Source organism: Arvicola amphibius, chromosome 1 (assembly GCF_903992535.2).
Source record: "Arvicola amphibius chromosome 1, mArvAmp1.2, whole genome shotgun sequence".
Classification (NCBI taxonomy): Eukaryota; Metazoa; Chordata; class Mammalia; order Rodentia; family Cricetidae; genus Arvicola; species Arvicola amphibius.
The window spans coordinates 163,009,007-163,029,660 of record NC_052047.1 but is presented as its reverse complement, the minus strand read 5'-3'; the positions used below and the strand labels follow the sequence as shown (position 1 = coordinate 163,029,660).

Genomic DNA, 20,654 nt, shown 5'->3' with positions numbered 1-20,654 from the left:
CCTACATGAGTTACATCAACTCTGGAAGTTAGAATAACAGTAAATAACAACACTGCTTTCTTTACTCCATTCACGGATGATTTGAAAAGACAAGGAAAAGGATTATAGTACAAACTGGAAATACAGAAAAACTCCAGGAATAAAATGTTGCATTGCTGTAGTTATTTTAAATAATCTGCATTCTTTATTAAATCTACTTTTACTTCTTGGCTTTATTCATTTTTTTCAAAAATATCTTTGTACTGTTTTTCTTTCAACAAGAAAATGTTCTCAACTGAATATTAATTAGGGAAGTCATGTGAAAACTGAGCTTCAAACCAAATGAATCACAGAATAAACCTAGTTTTTCCCACTCAGGTGACTTAACTCTTCAACCCATTACCAGTGATATAAATGTGACCAGAATAAGCCAATTATCTTTGAAGATGTTGCTGGCTTCCAATAAATAATTGCTTATTTATTATTGCCCCCAATTGTGTGACTTAATGCATAGATTTATATTTAAAGATAAGTCACTGGGTTTGTGGCTTGCTTGTTTGTTACTTACGTGAAGGAGTTAAATTCACACATTCTTAATATATGCCATTAGAATGGAAGGGCTATTCTAGTCTGTTTAAAAGCTGTCCAACAGTAGTCACGAGTTTGTCTCTTTAAAGATCACTAACTTGGGGCATACCTTACTGGTTGGACAAGATCTCAGATTGTGACTAAGTTCTAATGAGTGGTTATAAAAGCGTGTGTGTTGCCTTGTGACACTTCCATGTTGCTGTTTGAGTTGGGCTCATTGCATTTTAGTTGAATTGTACACAAGCTAGTCCATTTTGCTCACTGATACTGACCTTCCATTGTTTAACTGTCCTGAGGGATTGATCTGTGAGCAACATGGTAAATGGGTGTAAATATCCTCCTCTTTTAGAATATTGCTTACTGAAGGTAATATTTTATTCTCTGAATTAATTTTAGAATTTTGTTTTGGTTCTTTAAACAAATAATTTACTGTATACTGTGAAGGTTACCGTAGGTTTGACTTTATTAGCAAAGCAGCTAGCATAGCAGTATACCAGTTTTAGGATCAAGTTATAATATCTTACAAGTGGCAGTGTGTATGTGTCGCATGAATTCTAGTTGGTCTTAAATAATAATAAAAACCCAGAGTCAGATATAGGAGTTAATGCTAAAGATCAGAGAAGCAGTGTGACCCGCCACTAGAGAGACCTTTTACCTCCACCAATGCTCAGAACGAAGGGGCAGTCTTGTCCTCAGACTTCATCCCCACACTCAGACTCAGGGATGATTCTCAAACTGCGACTGTCTCCACCAAACCTCAGACTGCCTGAGTACCTGGTCCCTTCCACCTTATATTATTCTTTTCCAGCCTTATCGCTGCTCCTGTCTCCACCTACCTAGTGCTGGGATTAAAGGCATGTGATCCCAAGTGCTGGGATCACCTTTGTGTGAGCTCTTTCTCTTTTAGACAGATTCAATCTTGTGTAGACCAGGATGGCTTTAAACTAACAGAGATCCCTCTGCCTCTGTCTCCTGAGTTCTGGGATTAAAGGTGTGTGCCACCACTCCATGGCCTCTAGTGGCTTAGCTCTGTAAGGGACCTTCAGGCAAGCTTTATTTGTCAAAACATAAACAAAATATGACTACATGTATGCTCTGCAAAATTGGGTGCAGTGTTTCTTATTATTTCATTCGTAATACATGGAGAACCTTGAAAGCTATGGGGGACACTTTTCCGTGTTTAACTTAATTCCATGTTCTAAGACTAAACTTATCTTTTTATGAGTTTATTCTCTGATGTTCCTGATTAATTTTGTGACCTCGAGTAAATCTCTTAATCTTCTGAGCATCAGGTTTCTCATCTGCAAACTGAAGATAATTAATGCCTACTCCAACCACAGGAATGTCGTAAAAGTAGCAAGGAGAATTTTTATAAAGGATTAGGCATGTGGTTTATGAATTTATGGTAGCAGTCTTTTGTATTCAACTTATTATTCTAGTGTTCTTTTGATAAAAATTAACAATACTGGTTTCCTAGTTGCTGTGGTTTAAATGTGAAGTGTCCACGATAGGCTCGTGTGTTTGAACGCTTGGCCCCAGGTTTTGCTATTGGAACCTTGTGGAACCTTTAGGAAATAGAGCCTCATTGAGCCATCACTAGGGACGAGCCTTGAGGATTTCTGTATAACTCTACTAGCACGTGTCCATCCTCTGCTTCTTGTCTGCCAGGTTGTGAGCTGAGACCTAGTGCACACTCCTGCAGTCCTGGAGCTGCCTGCCTCCATGCTTTCCCCTCGGGGATGCCCGTCTGTAGTCCCTTGAGCCATGAGCAAAGTAAAATCTTCCTCACTTAAGTTGCTTCCTGTAGGATCACAACAAGAAAAGTGACCAGTGCAGTAGTTACCTGTCTAAATAACTACACTGAGATACCTGAGCAGTGTGCAGCAGTGTTTGCTGGACGGCGAAGATGCTGATACTGTAGGCCTGTGATCTGAGCTGCCTGACAGAATGAGTAAGGAAGATTGTAAAATCCATGGCCTGCCTAGGTTACAGAGTGAACTCAAGGCTGCTTAGTGAAGTCCTGTTTGAAATGAAATGCAAAGGAGCCGATTGGCAATCTCAGAGTCGGAGCACTACTTAGCAGACTCTAGGTTCAGTTTCCAGTAGTGAAAAACTGTAGGCTTAGCTGTCCAGTCAAGTGGCAGAGACTGGTGGAAAGGATTTAGCAATATGATGTAATTGTATAGGTCTACAAGAGAGTAACTTGAGATTCAAACTCATAAGGAGATTCAAAGTTAAAGGATGGAAATAATAGTCCATGCAAATATTAACCAAAAGAGAGTGTAAGGGTGGTTTTTCCAAAAGTCAGAGTAGACTTTAAATTAAAAAAATAAAAAAGACATTTCATTAAAAACTAATATGACAAGATATAATAATTAAAAAACTTTCATGTACCTAATAACGGACCCCTAAAACTATATGAAGCTAAAATCTAGAGGCTTGATGGGAAAAGTAGCTTAGCAACAGGTGATGTCTTTGCTGAAGACCTTGAATGGAAGATCAAACTAGACAGCATGTAAGCGAAACAGAGGCCTTCAAAGCCCAGTCAGCCTGTGAACTCCAACAGCAGCAAAACACACCTTCTCAAGTCTTAATACAGTGGACTGAATGATAGAAATCATACCGCTCAGTGTAACTTCTCTGACTCTAATGGGTGGAGTCAGGAATTAGAAGAAAAACTAGGAAATTAAACATATTCTTGTATCAGATATATCAGCCAAATCACAAGGAAAAAGAGGACATGTTTAGATGAAAATGAAAGCAACATGACATGACAAGGATGCACTGAAGTAGCACTCTGCCAGAAACAAAGTTTGAAAATCAGAAGCATCCCATGTCCGCAGTGCAACTGGCTGGAACTAGACAGCAGAAACCATACCAAAGTCACCTGAAGGAAGGAAATAGATTAGAGCGGAGATAAAATGAAAAGGGGGAAAAGATAGAAAAATCAATGAAACCAAAAATATTTTCAGGTTATATTTATGTGTTAGCAACACATACACACATGTATGTAACCATGAAATAATTTTTAAAAAGGCTATGATTTTGAAAAACAACAAGGAGGCATATATGAGAGGATTTGGAGAAAGGAAAGGGGGAAATAATAACCTCAAAAAATTACTAAAATATACATATAAACAAAGTTGGCAAACTTATGTAGATGGACAAACAACAAGAAAAGAAAAAAAGAAGACTCAAATGACAATAACCAAAAATGAAAATTGGCAAATTCATACCAATTCTGCCAAATTAAAAAGGATTATAAAATGATGCTTTCCACAGCTTGCGAGACATTGGCAGGATCCTAGAGTGCAGAACCGCAGAGCAGGCTCACTTCAGAGCCTCTTACTGCCCCTGGTGGTTTAGATGAGAATGGCCCTCACAGGCTCATCTGTTTAACTGTTCCCTAGTTGGTGGGCCTGTTTAGGAAGGATTAAGAGGTATGGCCTTCTTGAAAGAGGTGTGCCACTGGGAGTGGGCCGTGAGGGTTCAAAAGCCCTCATCATGCTTGTGGACCATATTTGAGCTCTCTGTTGCAACTTGTCTCACTCTCTGTTGCAACTAGTGGACCAGATGTGAGCTCCTAGTTATTTCTCCATTACCATACCTGCCTGCCGCCACACCCCTTGCCATGGTGATTGTGGACTAACCCTCTGAAATTGTCAGCAAGCTTCCAGTGAAATGCTTCTTTTTATGGTGTCTCATCACAATAACAGAATAGTAACTAAGCATTGCTGGAGTCTGAAGTTATAGTCAGAGCCTGTAACTGGTGGTGTTTTCTAATGAGGTGGTATGTGGCTGAAGGAAGTAGGTCACTAGGGGTTATAACATGTCTTGTTTTTGCTCTCTGCTTCCTGTTCTCCATAAAGTGAGTATCCTCTATTACATGCTACTGCTTCATCATGGAGACAGACTCAACATAGCTGAGGACTGTGGACTAAGCTGAGTCCTTCCCACTTTCAGTTGTTATTACCAGCACTTCATCAAGGCAATATGGTAGCCATTATAAGTGTAAAAATCTGCAGGCAAAAGAAAATGATAGCAAATTTAATTAAACAAGATAAGAAAAGGATTAATTGGCTAGAGTGGTGGCCCGGTGGTTAAGGACTGCTCTCCAGAAGACCCATGTTCAGTTCCCCGCACCCATGTCAGGTGGCTCAAAACTGCCTGAAACTCCATCTCCAGGGATCTGAGCCGCCTTCTGGCCTCTGTGGATAATCCCCACTCTCATAGCATACATTTACACAGACACATGCATGGACATATAAATAAAAATAGAACCTAAGTAAATAAATAATAAAGGATTGAACATTAAAGTGGCATTCATTTCTACAGTATAAAAATAATTCAGCACTTGTACTACATGAACAGAGTTTATGAAAGAAAAATCTATATGACCATTGGAACTGAAGTTATAAAACCAGTTGGTAAAATTCAGTACTCCAAACACTCAACAACTAGGTATAGAAGAGCTCCTTGAAAATAAAAAAGCCACTTGTTGAAATCCCACAATGAGCAGCATACTTAGCTGTGAAAGTATAGCAAGGTTTTTTGTTTTTGTTCTTTTGTTATTTTATTGTTGTTTTGTCTTGTTGTTTGCTTGCTTGTTTGCTGTCTCTGTGCTGTTGAGACAAAGTCTGACTATGTGTGAGGTTGGCCTTAACTGTCCATTTGCTGGCACTGCAGATCTGCACCAACACATCCAGCTTAAACCTGGGTCTTGAAAGTGTTGCTGCATGTCTGCTTTTGTCAGTTAGTGCTGGAAGTTGGAGCTAGGACAGTTATATAATAAGAAAAGGGACATAAAATGCACACAAATTAAAAAGTGGTTAAAAGTAACTCTATTAATAACTTTATGACCTTGTGTATCAAAAATTTCCAAGACTCCGTGATTTAAACAAGTAAATGCATTCAGCACAGTAGCAGGAAACCAGTCCATACACAAACATGGCTTACATGTCTGGCCACTGAAAATGAGTACTCTGAAAATGGAATTAAGTAATTTGGTGAAGAATGGAAACTGAGAATTAACTAAAGATATAAAAGATTCACAGTGAAAATTGTGAACCATTTCTGAATTTAAATGTAATAGAAGGCATTGGATAAATGAAAAATATCTCATGTTCTTAGATTGAAAGATTTAATAATAAGATATCAGTGCTACTGAGGTTATCTGCAAATTCAGTTCAGTCCAATTTGGAGATCCAGGGGCTTCTGTACAGACATTGGAAAAGTCTAAAACTCACACAGAATCTCAAGGGATCCCAAATAACCAAAGGAGTATTAAAAAATAACTAAGGAGAACTGACATTTCTTAATTTCATAAATAATGGCAAAGCTAATAAAAATAGTGTAGCATTAGCATAAAGACGTGTATAGACTGGTGCTACAAAATAGCCTATAAGAAGTTAGGTACAGGATCATGTATGATCCTAAAACTCTGCTTTTGATTCTATGTCCTAAAAGAATTGAAAACTCAGTCTGCTTATAGCAGTATTTGTTAACAGAGGTTTCTGTCCCACCTAGTCTTGCAGCCATTCAGTCCCAAAGAAACACACAAAGGCTTACATTATAAACTAGTTAGCCTATTAGCTCGGGCTTCTTATTAACTAATTCTTACATCTTAAATTAGCCCATAATTCTTGTCTGTGTTAGCCACATTGCTTGGTACCTTTTATCAGTGAGGCATTCTCATCTTGTATCCTCTGTTTTTGAGTGATGACTGCTGATCTGGGCAAGAAACTGTTCTTGCCTAAACTGCTTGACTGAACTCCAGAACCACAGAAAAATGACTGCTAAAGTTGCATAAAGACAGTGAGAGAGTCCTTTGGGGTTCCTGCTTCATGGAAGAGTCTGCAGGACATAGAAGAAAGTGACTCACAAACTGCCAAGGTCTTTGACCTTTCTTGCCTCATGGAAAAGTCTCCTGGATACTATGGGCCAGTAGGCTGAAGATGGCTGTTCCAACTGTACAGAAGAACTTCGGGTGACTGTCCAGGCAGTGAGATGTCTCTGCCAATTCTAGAGTTTTGCAGGTTGCTTACAGTGCACTTCCTTGTAAGATAAACCTTACTTTCAGGAAAGACCGAGCATCCCAGGTGGAACTATGGACCCTGTTGACGTTTGCAGTGAAATCTGATAGAGAAAAGATTTGTGACTCTGAAACCAGAACTACAGATGTTTGTTTCTATTCAGAGCAGTTTTCTTGGATTATTTTCTTGCTGAAAATGTCCTGGAGTCAGTTGTGAAGTTAGGTTGGAAACCATTGAAAACACATTATCTTCAAACACGAAGTAAACCTTTTCTAGCCATTTTAAGGCAGATTTCCCTATTTTGGGTAGTAACAGTTCGTGTCCTTGTGATTAGTGTCTCATTGTTCCTTCTTTATTAAAAAAGTATTTTCTGGCTGGGGATGTAGAGTGCTTGCCTAACATTCTCAACGTCTTAGGTTTGATCTTTGCCAGTGAGAGAGGGGGTATTTTCTTCTATTTGTTGCATGCTCTCCTAAATTGGATCCGAATGGAAAGAATCAAAATCCCCAGAGTTTCCTTATTCAGGCTCTGACTAGTCCTTTTCAAACCCCACTATTTTAATTCTTGAGAATGGAAAGGTGTTGGAGAGGCCACTAGTTTGTTTCCCGACCAGCCTGACTCAAAATAATCACTCAGAAACTATTATTTGCAATACTGTTTGACCAATAGCTAAGCATATTTTTAGCTAGCTCTTCTATCCTTCACCAACCCTTCTCCTTCTCCATTAATCTGTGTATTGACACGTGGCTGTGGCTTACCCAGTAAAGTTCCATCTGGTGTCTGGCATCTGTCTCCAGTAGAGGCTACATGGCTTCTCCCTGATTCCACCTACTTTCTCTATAAATCTCTTTCAGCCTGGCTTTACTCTGTTAAGTCATTGGCTGAAAGCAGCTGCTTTATTAATAAAACATTCACAGCATACATCACCTCCCACATCACAGAGAGGTGTCTGTGTGGTTAAGCATTCTTGCTGTTCTTTCTGGGCCTCAAGTTTGGTTCTAAGCACCCATGTTGCATGACTCACAACTGCCTGTAACTTCAGCTCCAGGGAATCTCCCAGGGCATACATGTGGCATATACTCGCAGACAGACAGACAGACCAAAAGACACACACACACACACACACACACACACACACACACACACACAAATAGAAGTAGAAAACATTTTTTTTTAAAAAAGGTGAAATGGCTAATTGTCTGAATCCTTTGGAAGTATTTGTTACATCACGTATCCCATCTTTCTTTTCTATACCAATGAATGAGCAGAGCTGGGGATCATCAGCTCAGTGGTAGAGAGAAGGTTGCTGAGTGTGCAAGGTGCTCCCTTAGATCCCAGCACCAGAGGAATAAAATATGAGTTAAGTAAAATGGCTGCAGAGAGTTTTCTCTACTACAGCAGGAACATACCAGCACATTTTGTCACCTACAGGCCAGTGGTTTGCTTTTTAAGTGAGTGTCTATATGAAGTTCCTGAGTGAAAACCCAAGTTGTATGCCTGAGTGCCAAAATAAGCCAGTTTCTGCACAGGCCCTCCCTGTTTAATTGGAACTGATGATAGATTGCCAACTCAGTGAGACAACTGTCCATTGTTTGGAATGACCCAAACTCATTTTATATTCAGTTTCCTGGTGAAAATGGGAGTATTATTGCAGATGATGTTGAGTAAACAAGGAAAGTAGGAGAAGAATCAACATTCTTTCTTGGCTTCGAAGAAAGGGACTTAGGTCATAGGCTCACTGAGCAAGAGGAGCTTTCTGAGAACTAGTGTACATTTTCTTTCTTTCCTATTTGTGTCTGAGACTTGTGATAAATTTGGAGTAAATGAAAGAAAGATGGACTTTGGGGAAAAATGCTATTCTGTCCCACAATAGAGATGTGCCTCATTTTATGCTTTAGGTACCATTTACTAAGATGAAAGATGTTAAAACCAAACATTTATGTATTTGCTACATACATGCAAATTATGTTTTAGAATACTAGAGTGTATTATACAGAGACTAGGCTGTTTTTTAAAAAATAATACTTAAAAACGTTTATAGCTGATCTCTGATAATGTTGCAAAAACATCTTTTTTTAAAAAAAATGGAAACTGATAGTTATCTGTATTGCATTTCTCTGAAGATATTTCATTACTAGAACTTACATGACAAATATTTTTGTGTTAATTATATTACTAACTCATTTTCTGGAATAGAGAAACTTACCATGAACTTAGTACTACTCAGTAACTGTAATGGAGACTGCACTTGTGTTTCCTGGCTGCCCAGACCGTAACAATCGCAGAGAATCTATATTAATTACAACACTGTTTGGCCAATAGCTTATGCGTATTCCTAGCTAGCTCTTGTCTTCAATTAACCCATTTCTATTAATCTGTGTATTACCACTAGGCTGTGGCCTACTAGTAAGGTTTTAGCATCTGTCTCCTTTGGCAGCTACATGGCGTCTCCTTGACTCCACCTTTTTTTGACTCTATCTTTTCTAGCCTGGCTATATTCTGCCCTGCCATTTTCCAAAGCAACTTTATTTATTTATTTATTTATTTATTTAGGTTTTTCGAGACAGGGTTTCCCTGTAGTTTCTAGAGCCTGTCCTGGAACTAGCTCTTGTAGACCAGGCTGGCCTCGAACTCAGAGATCCGCCTGCCTCTGCCTCCCGAGTGCTGGGATTAAAGGTATGCGCCACCACCGCCCGGCCCAAAGCAACTTTATTTATTAACCAATAAAAGCAACACATATACAGAATGACATCCCATGTCAAGTAATTTATCCAGTTAATCCTGAGAGGAGCAGATAGTCACGTTTCTCATTTTCACATTAATATGTGATATGGTGGCACACTTCCTGTAACACCAATATCTGGGAGAATGAGGCAGGACAGTCATTAAGTACTAGGCTCTGTAAGGAATGCCAGGCTAGCCTGAACTGCATATACATCCCTGTCTTAAGCAAGTAAACAAAAGCTAGCTTGAAAATTTGTACCTGTGCATATATGCATGTTATATATATGTGAGTGTGTGCATGTGCATGTGAGTACATTGTTTTTAATTTATTAGATTTTTGAAAAAAACACCAATCCAAGTTCCCACTCCCATTCCCTCCATACACCCTCTCACCCCACCCCCATCTAATCTTCAGAGAGGGCAAGACACATTGCTTTGTGGAAGGTTCAGGGCCCTCCCTACTATATTTAGACTGAGCAAGGCATACAGCCAAAGAGATTAGGATCCCAAAAAGCCAGTACATGCAGTAGAGATAAATTCTGGCCACTGCATGTGACCCCTCAGTCTGCTCCAGCCATGCAGCTGTCAACTACATTTAGAGGGACTAGTTTGTTCCTATGCTTATTCCTCCCCAGTCCAGCAGGAGTTGGTGAGCTCCCATTAGCTCAGGTAAACTGTTTCATTGGGTGAACCCATCATGGTCTTGACCTCTTTGCTCATATTCTCATTCCTTCCGTTCTTCAACTGGACTTTGGGAACTCAGTCCAGTGCTACGATGGGGCCTCTGCCTCTGTTTTCATCAGTTGCTGGATGAAGGTTCTATGATGATATTTAAGATCATCATAGTCTGATTACAGGGCAAGTCAAGATCAGGCCCCCTCTCCTCTATTGCTTAGGGTCTTAGGCGGGGGTCATCCTTGTGGATTCCTGGAGATTTCTCTAGAGCCTAGTTTCTGCTAACCCTGTCATGGCCCCCTCAATCAAGATATCTCTTTCCTTGCTCTTATCTTTGCCCTTCCTCCATCTTGACTATCCCATTCCCTCAAGTTCTCCTCACCCCTCCACTTCTCTCCTCTTCCCCTTTTTTTGTTATTGTCCAACAAAAGTCTCTTAGACTTTAGATAGAAAATATAATTCATAAGAGACAAACTTGATGTCTTGCTCTTCATTAAAATTTAAAAACCTAAGAAAATAGGAGTAATAAAATATAAAAGCTCAGGTTGTGGAGAATATGTTTCAAAGCATCTTATCTGACAAAGGGCTGATATTCGGAATAAGTACAGAAAATGAAGAATCTGATAAAAGAAGACTGGCAAAAGGCTAAACAGATGCTCAACAAAGGATGCATTGCGGAAAAGATGTGCAGCTCCGCGATGTTAGAGAAATGCTGATTCAAGCCGCAGTGAGCACTGCACTTTGCAGATGAAACATTTGACAGTTGCAAGACATTTAGGAAAACTGGGTCTTCAGACTATTGGGACTACAAAATTTATGGCTACTTTGAAAAAATGTTAGTAACCAAGTTATCATACAAAGGGAAAATAGAGGTCCAAGGCCAAGAGAAATAAAAACATATTCAAATAAAACCTTATATGAAGGTTAACACTCCAAATAACACAAAACTGAAGGTGTCCTTCCGTGATAAGTAAACTACAGTACAGCGGGACACTGCCAGCTGCCACCAAAGCGAGGTAAGCCCCTCAAGTGGCTGTGTCGTTTTATTTGTGCTATATTCTGGAAAACCCACAGGTTCAAAAGTGAAGTTACTGTTCCTGGAGAGGGTGGGATGCAAAATTACAATGTGAAGAAGCCATTAGACAAATCCTAAATGTGGGATACTGTAAGGGGGCCGCTTGTTCATTTCCCAGACTCCCAAAATAATCACACAGAAACTATTATTTAAATCACTGCTTGGCCAGTCACTTAAGTGTATTGCTAACTAGCTCTTATAGCTAGTATTAACCCATTTCCAGTATTTTATATTTTACCACGAGGCTCGGGGCCTACTAGTGGCCATGCCTTCTCTCTGATTCCGCCTCCTTTCTCCCAGCATTCAGTTTAGTTCTCCCTTCCCCCCATCCTCCCCACCCCCGTCTACCTCTACTCTACCCCATCACAGGCCTAAGACAGTTTCTTTATTAACCAGTGGTATTCACAGCATACAGAGGGGGAATCCCATGGCAGGATATTCTGCAATTTTTCAGAATGTACTTGATCTGTGTATGGGGAGGCAGGTCTGAAAGGCTGGGAGCAGTTGAGAGAATTTTAGTACAAGTTGTCCACATTCATAGTGTTAGAGGACTGTTTTTTATGATTTTTTTTAGTGTCATAATAAATAGCATGTGATATTAGAGCCTTTGTTTCTAGAATATGATTAATAGTAAGAGGGGAAATGATTTTGTGTCTGTAACTTCCTGCATGTATATACACACATGAGAAGGGCAAGGACAAGCTCTGTGATTGTCTTCAGGCATTGTGCTATAGCTAGATGTATAAATATACCTATGTACATACATATACATGTACATATACACATATTTTTGAAACAGTCTCAATTTGTAATCTAGCTGGCTTTAAACTCATGGCCATTTTGTGCCTCAGTGTCCGAGTGTTGGATATTAGGCATGAGCCACCACACCAAATTGTTTCAACTTTTGTGCAGATTTGACCCATTTCATGATAGAAGGGCTCAGTTGATAATATTTCTTCAAGATGGTCTTGTGATGTTCAGGGCCTTCTTTACAGACCTGTGTCAGAGGAAGGCTTTCTCATGCTTCATCCGCATCCCAGGGAGAAGACTCTGCCATTCCTTCATGGGCCTGAGGCCACGCCTATAACACAGTCAGGATGTCACTCCCATATACTGGAGGGAGCACACAAACTTACCCTTTTCCCCTCTCTCCTGCTCTCCCTCCTTCTCTCTATGTCACTGTCTTTCTCTCACACAGGGCACTTTAAATATAATTAACATAATAGGTTCCTGTTTCCAGAGTAGCAGTAATGTAGCTATCTAAGAGTAAGACTCCTTACTTACCAGGCCCATCTCTGGTGATCCCTGTTGGTAGCAGTTGGAATAGAATAGACATTTTCCTTTAATAATTTTATTTTTCAATTAAGAGAAATGAAATATGCTATCTGCAGTTGTTTTGGTTTCAGCAGTGTTGAAAAAATTACCTCATACCAAAAAATCCTTAAAAAAATTACTAGTTGTTTTAAATTCCTTTATTCCTCCAAATGCTATCTTCTTTCTGTTAAGTGATACTTTGTAGCTCAGGGAATGCTCATCTATGTGACACGTTGTAGTTTGTTTGCTCTTGCTACCTTCCAAGATTAAATTCTCATCCAGTTCCTGTTTGTGATTGTGGCATCCCATTATGGAAGATTTGTTGTATGGCAATAGAATCTTCATAAGTGGGATATATTACACTGTAACACACTGGTGTGGATTGATAAACAAAGGCATTTTTAAGACATTCTCTCCATGTTCCATTAGGAGCATCTTTTGATGTGTAAATTTTATTTGGACTTTTAAGAAGTATTCATTTCATCTTTCTGTAACTGATTCCTAGGTATGTGCAGTTTTCATTAAAAAATCTGGAAGTTACGTACACTGGGGTATACCTGCAACTCCTACACTTAGGACATTGAGACAGGAGGATTATCATGCGTTTAAAGCCAACCTGAGGTGTACACCAGCTTCCAGACTAGCCAAGACTACTACATAGCAAGACTTTGTCTCAAAACAGCAAAACAAACAAAAGATCTGGAAATCAGCCTGATGAATGGATTGATCTTTTTTATTAACCAAGCTTTTTTGTTTGTTTGTTTATTTATTTACTTACTTAGGTTTCTCAAGACAGGGTTTCTCTGTGTAGCCCTGGGTGTGCTGGAACTCACTCTGTAGATTGGCCTGCCTTTACCCCCTGCATGCTGGGGTTAAAGGCGTGCATTACCACCACCCAGCATAAACCAAGTTTTAATTTATATTTGCACACTAGCCTGTGACTTTCTATCTTGAGGGGCGTACTAAAACAAATTGCCGAAGGAGGATTAGACATAAATAGGATTGTGTAAGTTAAAATTGCCGTCTCCTTTGCCCAACATGCAACAATTCATGGAAGTAGGATCTGGCTGTCTTTGCTCACCTTTGGAATTGCCCCCTTTTTGCATGTATGCATTTTTAAGTGAACATAGTCTTTATTGTCATCTTATTTATTTCTTAATACATAAAATCCAAGTTAATTTTGTAGTAGTTCCAGCTGGTCATGTGAACCCTGTGCAAGATTTCCATTTATGCTGCCTCACCGATCACTCAGAACAAGTTCCCACAAAGACCTGTTCTGTTCTGCAGTTGGTCCACCCTAAGGAAACCAGTTTCCAAATTACTCAGGGCTTTATAAATCAAGATGAACTGTTCAGAAATTGTATAGAGAAACAAACAAGAAGCCAGGTAATGCTTCCTGGTTGGCAAGCAGTGTATATTAATGTACTACAATTGCAGGTAATAAAATTTCCTGTCATCTACGAATACGTACCCTAGTTACAAAGCTTGTTTCACTTTGTAACTTTGATTCGACGCCATTAACATATTCTTAATAATTGTTAAATGACACAAATACAAGTTGTAAGATATTTCAGGAAACAGGATAAGACAGTTGCCAGATCATGAATTTGAAGTCTGTATGTGGCAACTTAAGTGCCAGGGTACGGAGGAAGAGGGGTTTGGTGTGCTGGCATGGACCTCCTCTATGGAATAGCATAGTTACAGGGAACATAGATAGAGCCATGTTGAGCTTGCTTTGCCTGGGATTGTCCATTGCTATGTTATAAATAAAGGAGTAAACCCACACATAGTCATAAGTGACAGTGTACTCTTCGAGAGTTCAGCTTAGATATTTAAAGTATACTTTATGGACATTGAAAATGCCCTTGAAATATATTCTCTTAGAATAAAAGTTTTGTCAGATTATTTTACCCTTGTCAGCTTTTACGGCTAGCAAGGCCTTTCCAGTTGTTTGCTTTAGCTGACCTAGTCCAAATACTGTGTTTTAACTCATTGTCGAATAGCCATCCAAAGAATCTGCATCTTGTGTGATGTGCTTTTTTTCCCCTTGGAGAAATTTTGCAAAGGAAACAAAATGGGAAAAAGAAAAAAGAAATAAATAAAAATGTCCTTTACCATGGCAAACATCCTTTTCAGCAGTGGGCCAAGACCAGCCTTCCTCGTTCGTCAGATAAATGGGAGGACTCTCAGAACCTAAATCCTGTAGTGTGTGAACGTGCCATACATAAGATAGGAAACTATTACAGGGGACCAAGGGTACATTTAAACTCTTGCCTGTTTATACAAACACATTTTGAGAAAGAAATCATAAATGTTTTCTTTCCTCATAAAGTCCTTTTTTCGCTAGCTGTCCACGTTTACATTCGTGTTGTATACTCATAAAACCAAGAGAGCTGGAGGAGTTTTGTTTGTTTAAGGCTGGGCCTCCAAGGAACCTTTGTAAAGCATTTTCCTTACATAGGAGAAAAAAAAAAAAAAAAAAATGCCATTTGACTTCCTGCCTGCTGCTTGCTGGCACAGCTTACTCTTCAGTTACTGCTATCCCAAACAAACTAATAATTCTGATTTTTAAGTTTAATTCAGAGTTGGTAGAATTTGAATTGTTGAAATAGTAATCTTGTGTTTCTCTTACTAGATTTTAATATAGGTTTCTTTGCAAACAGTAAAATCCATGTGTCTTATTTATCCAATGCTCGTGTTGATCTAATACATCAGGATTGAACTCAGGTCCCCAGACTTGTTGGCAAGCGCCTTGCCATCCAAGGCTATTTTTAAAACATGAATCTTTTTATGGGGCTTGCCTTATTGGCTTAGAGATGAGATTCTTAATTTATGTATTTTTATTTGACTTAGAAAATTAATGCAAAACTTCATGATGGAGTATGTCAGCGCTGCAAAGAAGTTCTTGAGTGGCGTGTGAAATACAGCAAATACAAACCTCTGTCAAAGCCGAAGAAGTGGTGAGTGAGTTTCTTAAAGTCCTTCCCGGTGATATATGTGACATAGTGTCTTAGTCCATTTTCTAACTCTCAAGATTGTGTTTAGATAAACTTGAAAGCAAATTTAAAAATCCTTGCCTCTAGTGTAGAATTTCATCTTGAATGCTGAGTCTTAGTTTGTGAAAGCAGACAGATGAAAAAGATTAATCAATTCTCTAACTCATGATTTTGTACAATTTTTATAGAAACTTTTTCTAATAGGTGAGTTGAGGAAGAGTGGAAAAAAACCTGGTGATTGTAAAATCTTATTTTCTACTGATTAAGTAGTAGTATTTACTATAGATTATGTTTATATAGATTATTTTTATGATTTTTTGAGAGGGTGTGTCCCCTGTGTGCCCTAGACCATCCTCCAACTAATAGCCCTCCCACCTCAGCCTCCAGAATGCTGGGATTTATTGGCAAGTGTGCCCTTGTTGAAGAGGTATGGCCTTTTAGGAGGAAGAGTGTCACTATGGGGATGGGCTTTGAGGTCTCTTTTGTTCAAGCTTTCTTCATTGTGACATTGAGTCTACTTCCTGTTGCCGGCAATGTGTAGGACTCTCAGTTACTTCTCCAGCACCGTGTCTGCCTGCACGCTGCCGTGTCCCACCTTGATGCTAATGGACTGAACCTGAGTTGTAGTCATGGTGTCTCTTCACAGCAGTAGAAACCTTAAGACAGTAGCGTACTACTTTCTTTCTGTATCAGGAGCTCATGTTAACACATTGGACCCTGCAGTCTGTGAGCCAGATCGGTTCCCTTGCTCTCCTGAGACTTCATCAGTCATGCCCATGGTGGCTTATGATTTATCTACTGAGTTTCTCACAAGGGCATAAGGAGTGGGGAAGCAAGTACAGCCCAGAACTCTGTACACGAAGTCTTCTTTTAAAACATTGTCACTCTGCAGGTGTGTGTCACGTATTCTACCCAGGCTCCTGGCTCTCCAGCTATAAAAAAGGAATGACAGATGAGTTGCTCCAGAGTTTGAGTCTGACGGGGACTGTTGGTTTCCAAGAATACTTTCAGTTGATATAATCTGGTCCGGGACTTGAGAGAAGGGACGCTTTTCTCTGTGTGCTTTCGTTCCTGGGCCAGGCTTCCTTGCCCTCCACAACCAACCCATAGGACTGTTTCTGACCATAGAACTATGGTGGGTTAATTTAGCCTCTCCTTTCTCAGACACCCACAGTGGCCCAGTTTTACACAAATACTGCCTCTTACGGTGGAGCTTGGCCACTGCTCTCTAAGTGCTGTAGAGTAACAAGAGTGGGGTTCCTCTGCACCCCTGACCCGTCTGTTGGAGACCGGGTTTGAGACTTGTGAGGGCTGTTGGCTGTTCCTGGAGGGCCAGGTAATGCAGGCAGTTTCTGGCCCACCATTTTGTTTGGACATGCCTTCTTTTTTAGTGGGAGGAAATCTTAGGAGTTTGTGATAGCCATCTAACTACAATAGAGGTTATCGCATGGTGTTAATTTCCAGTGAAAGCTATTTTAGCCTTCTTACAAACCTAAAACTCCAGGTTTGGAGCATTTATTTACTTAATAATATTTAATAGTGGTGGGCCTGGTAGTACATGCCTTTAATTCCAGCACTCACTGGGAAGGCTAAGGCAAGTGGATCTCTGTGACTTGCAAGTTCCCAGACAGCCAGGCTACAGTCTCAAAAAAAAAAGGATTTTTAATAACTAGGTGTTGTTTTCATTATCAGTATTGCTGAGTCTTCTTTCAGATAGTGTTATAGGTGTCTTGATTATTTTTTCAGTGCTTTCTTCCTATTCTCTAGCATTTTTCCAAAAGAAAAATCCTTTCAGTGGCTAAGGGTGTAGCACCAAGTGGCAGAATGTGTACTTAATATGCTGACATCCTGAATTCAATCCTCAGAACTATAAAACCAGCAAACCATTGCTTATAAACAAGCCTGCTGAATCTCATGTTAAGTCACCCAGATTGGCAGCAGAGAAGTTAAGCTGTAAGAAAGGTAGAGCATCCAACCTTAGCTTTCCATGAATGAATAATTGTTTTCTAGGTAGCAATTAAGACTAACTATGCAGTAAGTCATGTAACTTGTTAATAAGCCAAACACAAGCTCTGTGGTTTCAGAGCGTTTTCTGTAAGACATTCTTCCTCTAAAGTGTGTCCAGTTTCACCACTGCTCCATTTTCCCCAGCAGCTTTTTTTCCCAAAGCAATTTGACATTACACAATAGACATCACAGAGTGTTACATTTAGCAGACCTTGTTAGAAGTGAAGTAACTTAACTATATTTCTTCCATGTCCAGTACTTGTATTCTTATCTCGGTAGTCTGTGCTTGTCCTATATGCTTATCTTTGTTATGAGTATGCCACTCTGTGAAAGATCACTCGCAGACTTTTCTAGAAGTGGTTATTCCCCATGTGTCTCATGTGAGCCACTATTCTATTAAAGGAAATGAGGGATAAAGGGGACTCAAGGCCTACTGTCTATCACACTGATGAAGGAAATGAGGTGTTATATAAATACAAAATACAGCTAAGTCATTGTGGTAGTTTGAATGTAATTGGCCCCCATAAACTCATAGGGAGAGGCACTGTTAGAGTTGTGGCTTTGTTGGAGTAGGTGTGGCATTATTGGAGGAAGTGTGTCACTGTGGAAGTGGGTTTTAAGGTCTTATATATGCTCAAGCCATGCCCAGTGGGACAGTTCACTTCCTGTTGCCTGCAGATCAAGATGTAGACCTCACGGCTGCTTCTCCAGAGGCACGTCTGCTCACATGCCTCCATATTCCATGATGATAATGAACTAATGTGGGAACTCCTTCAGCCAATAACCTTTAAGATACCCTTCCACTTTGGCCTTGGTCTCATGTACTATAAGTGCAGATGAAAAGTATGCATGATCCTCTTTTCTGCTACATTTGGTTCCATTTCCCAGTGGACTGTGGATCGCTACCCTTACTGTGAGTTTATTCCCATATAATTAAACCTTTGTTATACTCCATTCCAGGCTATTGTGGAACTCTTTGGTACTACTAGAAATTGGTGCCCAACGTAGGGCTCAAACCCAATTAAATGTTTTCCTTTATAAGAGTTGCTGTGGTCATGGTGTCTCTTCACAGCAATAGAAACCCTAAGACAGTATTAAGGGAAATCACCAAGAATAAGGAAGTCAAGTATAAAACAAAGCAAAGAATATCTCACAGGAGCCTGAGAAATACTAGTCAAAGCAGAGCTCCAGGCAGTGAAGGGAGGAAAAGCCCTTTTCATCTGCCCTTCTGGTTCATAGCTGGGATTCAGTATCTAAAAGTGGAACACCCAAACCTGCAAATGTAATTGATACACATTTTATATAGCATGAGGACTCTCATAAGGAAAGGAAGACCTGAAGAAGTGGTTAAGTCCAAACTAGGCCTGCACTTAGGAAGCTAAGGCAGGAGGACCACAAGTTCAAGAACCTAAAATGATAGGGAATTCTAGGCCAGCTTGTGAAGTATGTGATACATAGTTCAGTCCCTCTCAAGAAACCAAGAAGGAAGGAGAGGATGAGGTTTTTATTCCAAATATACAGACGTTTCTCACCTTAGAGCACTTTACATCCTATAAATGAAAGTACCTCGGCTTGAGACACTGAGTATATCATCATATCATATTTTCACTTTGTGAACCTTAAAATGCTCTGTATCCCCAGCCTATAGTAGGGCAAAATCACCTAGCACAAATTGAACCCTAATCCGGTATTGAATATTTTAAGTGAGCAGTTGAATGTGTGCAGCTCTCCCAGTCAGGCCCCAGCTGTAGTTGGCTTATTCTTTGTCAGCGTCTTCTGTGGTACTAGGCAGAGTTAGACATGGGCTGATGCACTATTACTGGCCATTTTGTTAATGGATGAAAAGAGAAACAGAAGTTGCCTAGAGATTCTAATATTAATGCGAATATTTGCTTTATAATGTGTCCAAACTGATGGCAGGAAAAGCTTGCTTGGTGGGTGATGAGACATCTCAGGCCTCCATCTGGGTGCTACGACGTGCTTGTGAGCGTGGATGCAGATGTTCTCGCTCAATAAATAAATTAGCAAATATTTTTAAGTTTTTTTTTATTTTGAAAGACTATTGCTTGGTTACACGAAACAACAGGCATTTCAGAACCTAAAAGTAAAATCTATTTGTCTTTCTATATTTAAGAAGAAATGCACGGGGTGGTTCTAAGCGGAATGTGTTAAACTGGAAGTACCTGCGGTTCACAGTTCCAATAAACAAGATTGGTGACATTTGTAAGATTTACTGAAGCACCAAGCTTTTGTCGAGTGGAAGGAAAGGGCCTCTGGGATGATCAGTACTGGACTGTGAGAGCACAGGAGAGCAGGGCTTTGGGATTAGTTGCATTTGTGGTTGAGTCTAAACTTTGTCTTGAGTTAAACATATAATCCCCCGACCCAGGCATTCAAACAAACAGTTCGTTTCATTCCATTTCTAGCCTCTTGCACCTTTTGAGAAAAGGGCAAAATCTTTTAAACCATTAATTTAAATTTAAAGTGTCAAAATTTCTTGACACCTTTTAGACTAATTATTTTATAAGATCCCTTGCCCTTTGTACTGAATTGCATTGAATAAATTTTACTATTCCTTTAAAGTCATTGTTGCACCTCGCCTCACCTGTTCTCAGACATCTCTCTTCACCCAGAGATAAATAAACCTGTGGTTTAACAAATAAAGAGGGGCTGGAGAGATGGCTCCATGGTTAAGAGCCCTTACTGCTCTTGCTGAAGACTGGGTTCCATTCCCAGCACCCATGCCGACTCACACACTTTACACATAAATGCAAAGTGAAAACGAAAAGAATAAAGGTTAATCCTCTTAATTGTTCTGAGGAGTTCAGTAGGGAAAGCTGGGTTGTTTGAACCATCTGCTACAGTGTGGGAGTAGGGGATGGAGGGGACGGAGGAGACAGCTATAAGTCAGGAGAAGCCAAAACAAGTCGTATTTGGAAGACATTGAGAAGGTGAGAGTTGCTGCCAAGAGCCTCATGCCACCATATGTTGTGTCTCTATTCATGGTGTTTTTTGAGCCCGGCTCGTCTGGAGCCCTGATCCTCCCACCCCCTCAGGTGTTGGCTCACAGAGGTGAGGTGCTGCTAGTCCAGGAGCTCTTCCTTCCTAATCAGACTCTGAGGAGGACCTAGCTGCACTCTTGATAGACAAAGCCCTTTGTTTCTTCACACTATGTAGCTCAGGCTAGCGTGGAATTCATTATCTATCCCAGACTGGTCTTAAATACATGATCCTTCTCCCACAGCCTCAGCCATCAGCATGCTT

At 40.0% G+C, this 20,654-nt stretch overlaps 1 protein-coding gene across 1 annotated transcript in view; it reads left to right on the top strand.

Moving 5' to 3' along the window:
• C1H9orf85 (chromosome 1 C9orf85 homolog) overlaps positions 1 to 20,654 on the top strand; it is a 54,300-nt gene that overhangs the window by 16,079 nt on the left and 17,567 nt on the right. Inside the window, exon 2 of the mRNA XM_038317709.1 lies at positions 15,241 to 15,347. Coding sequence (XP_038173637.1) covers positions 15,241 to 15,347 — 107 coding nt within the window. The remainder of the gene's footprint in view (positions 1 to 15,240; positions 15,348 to 20,654) is intronic.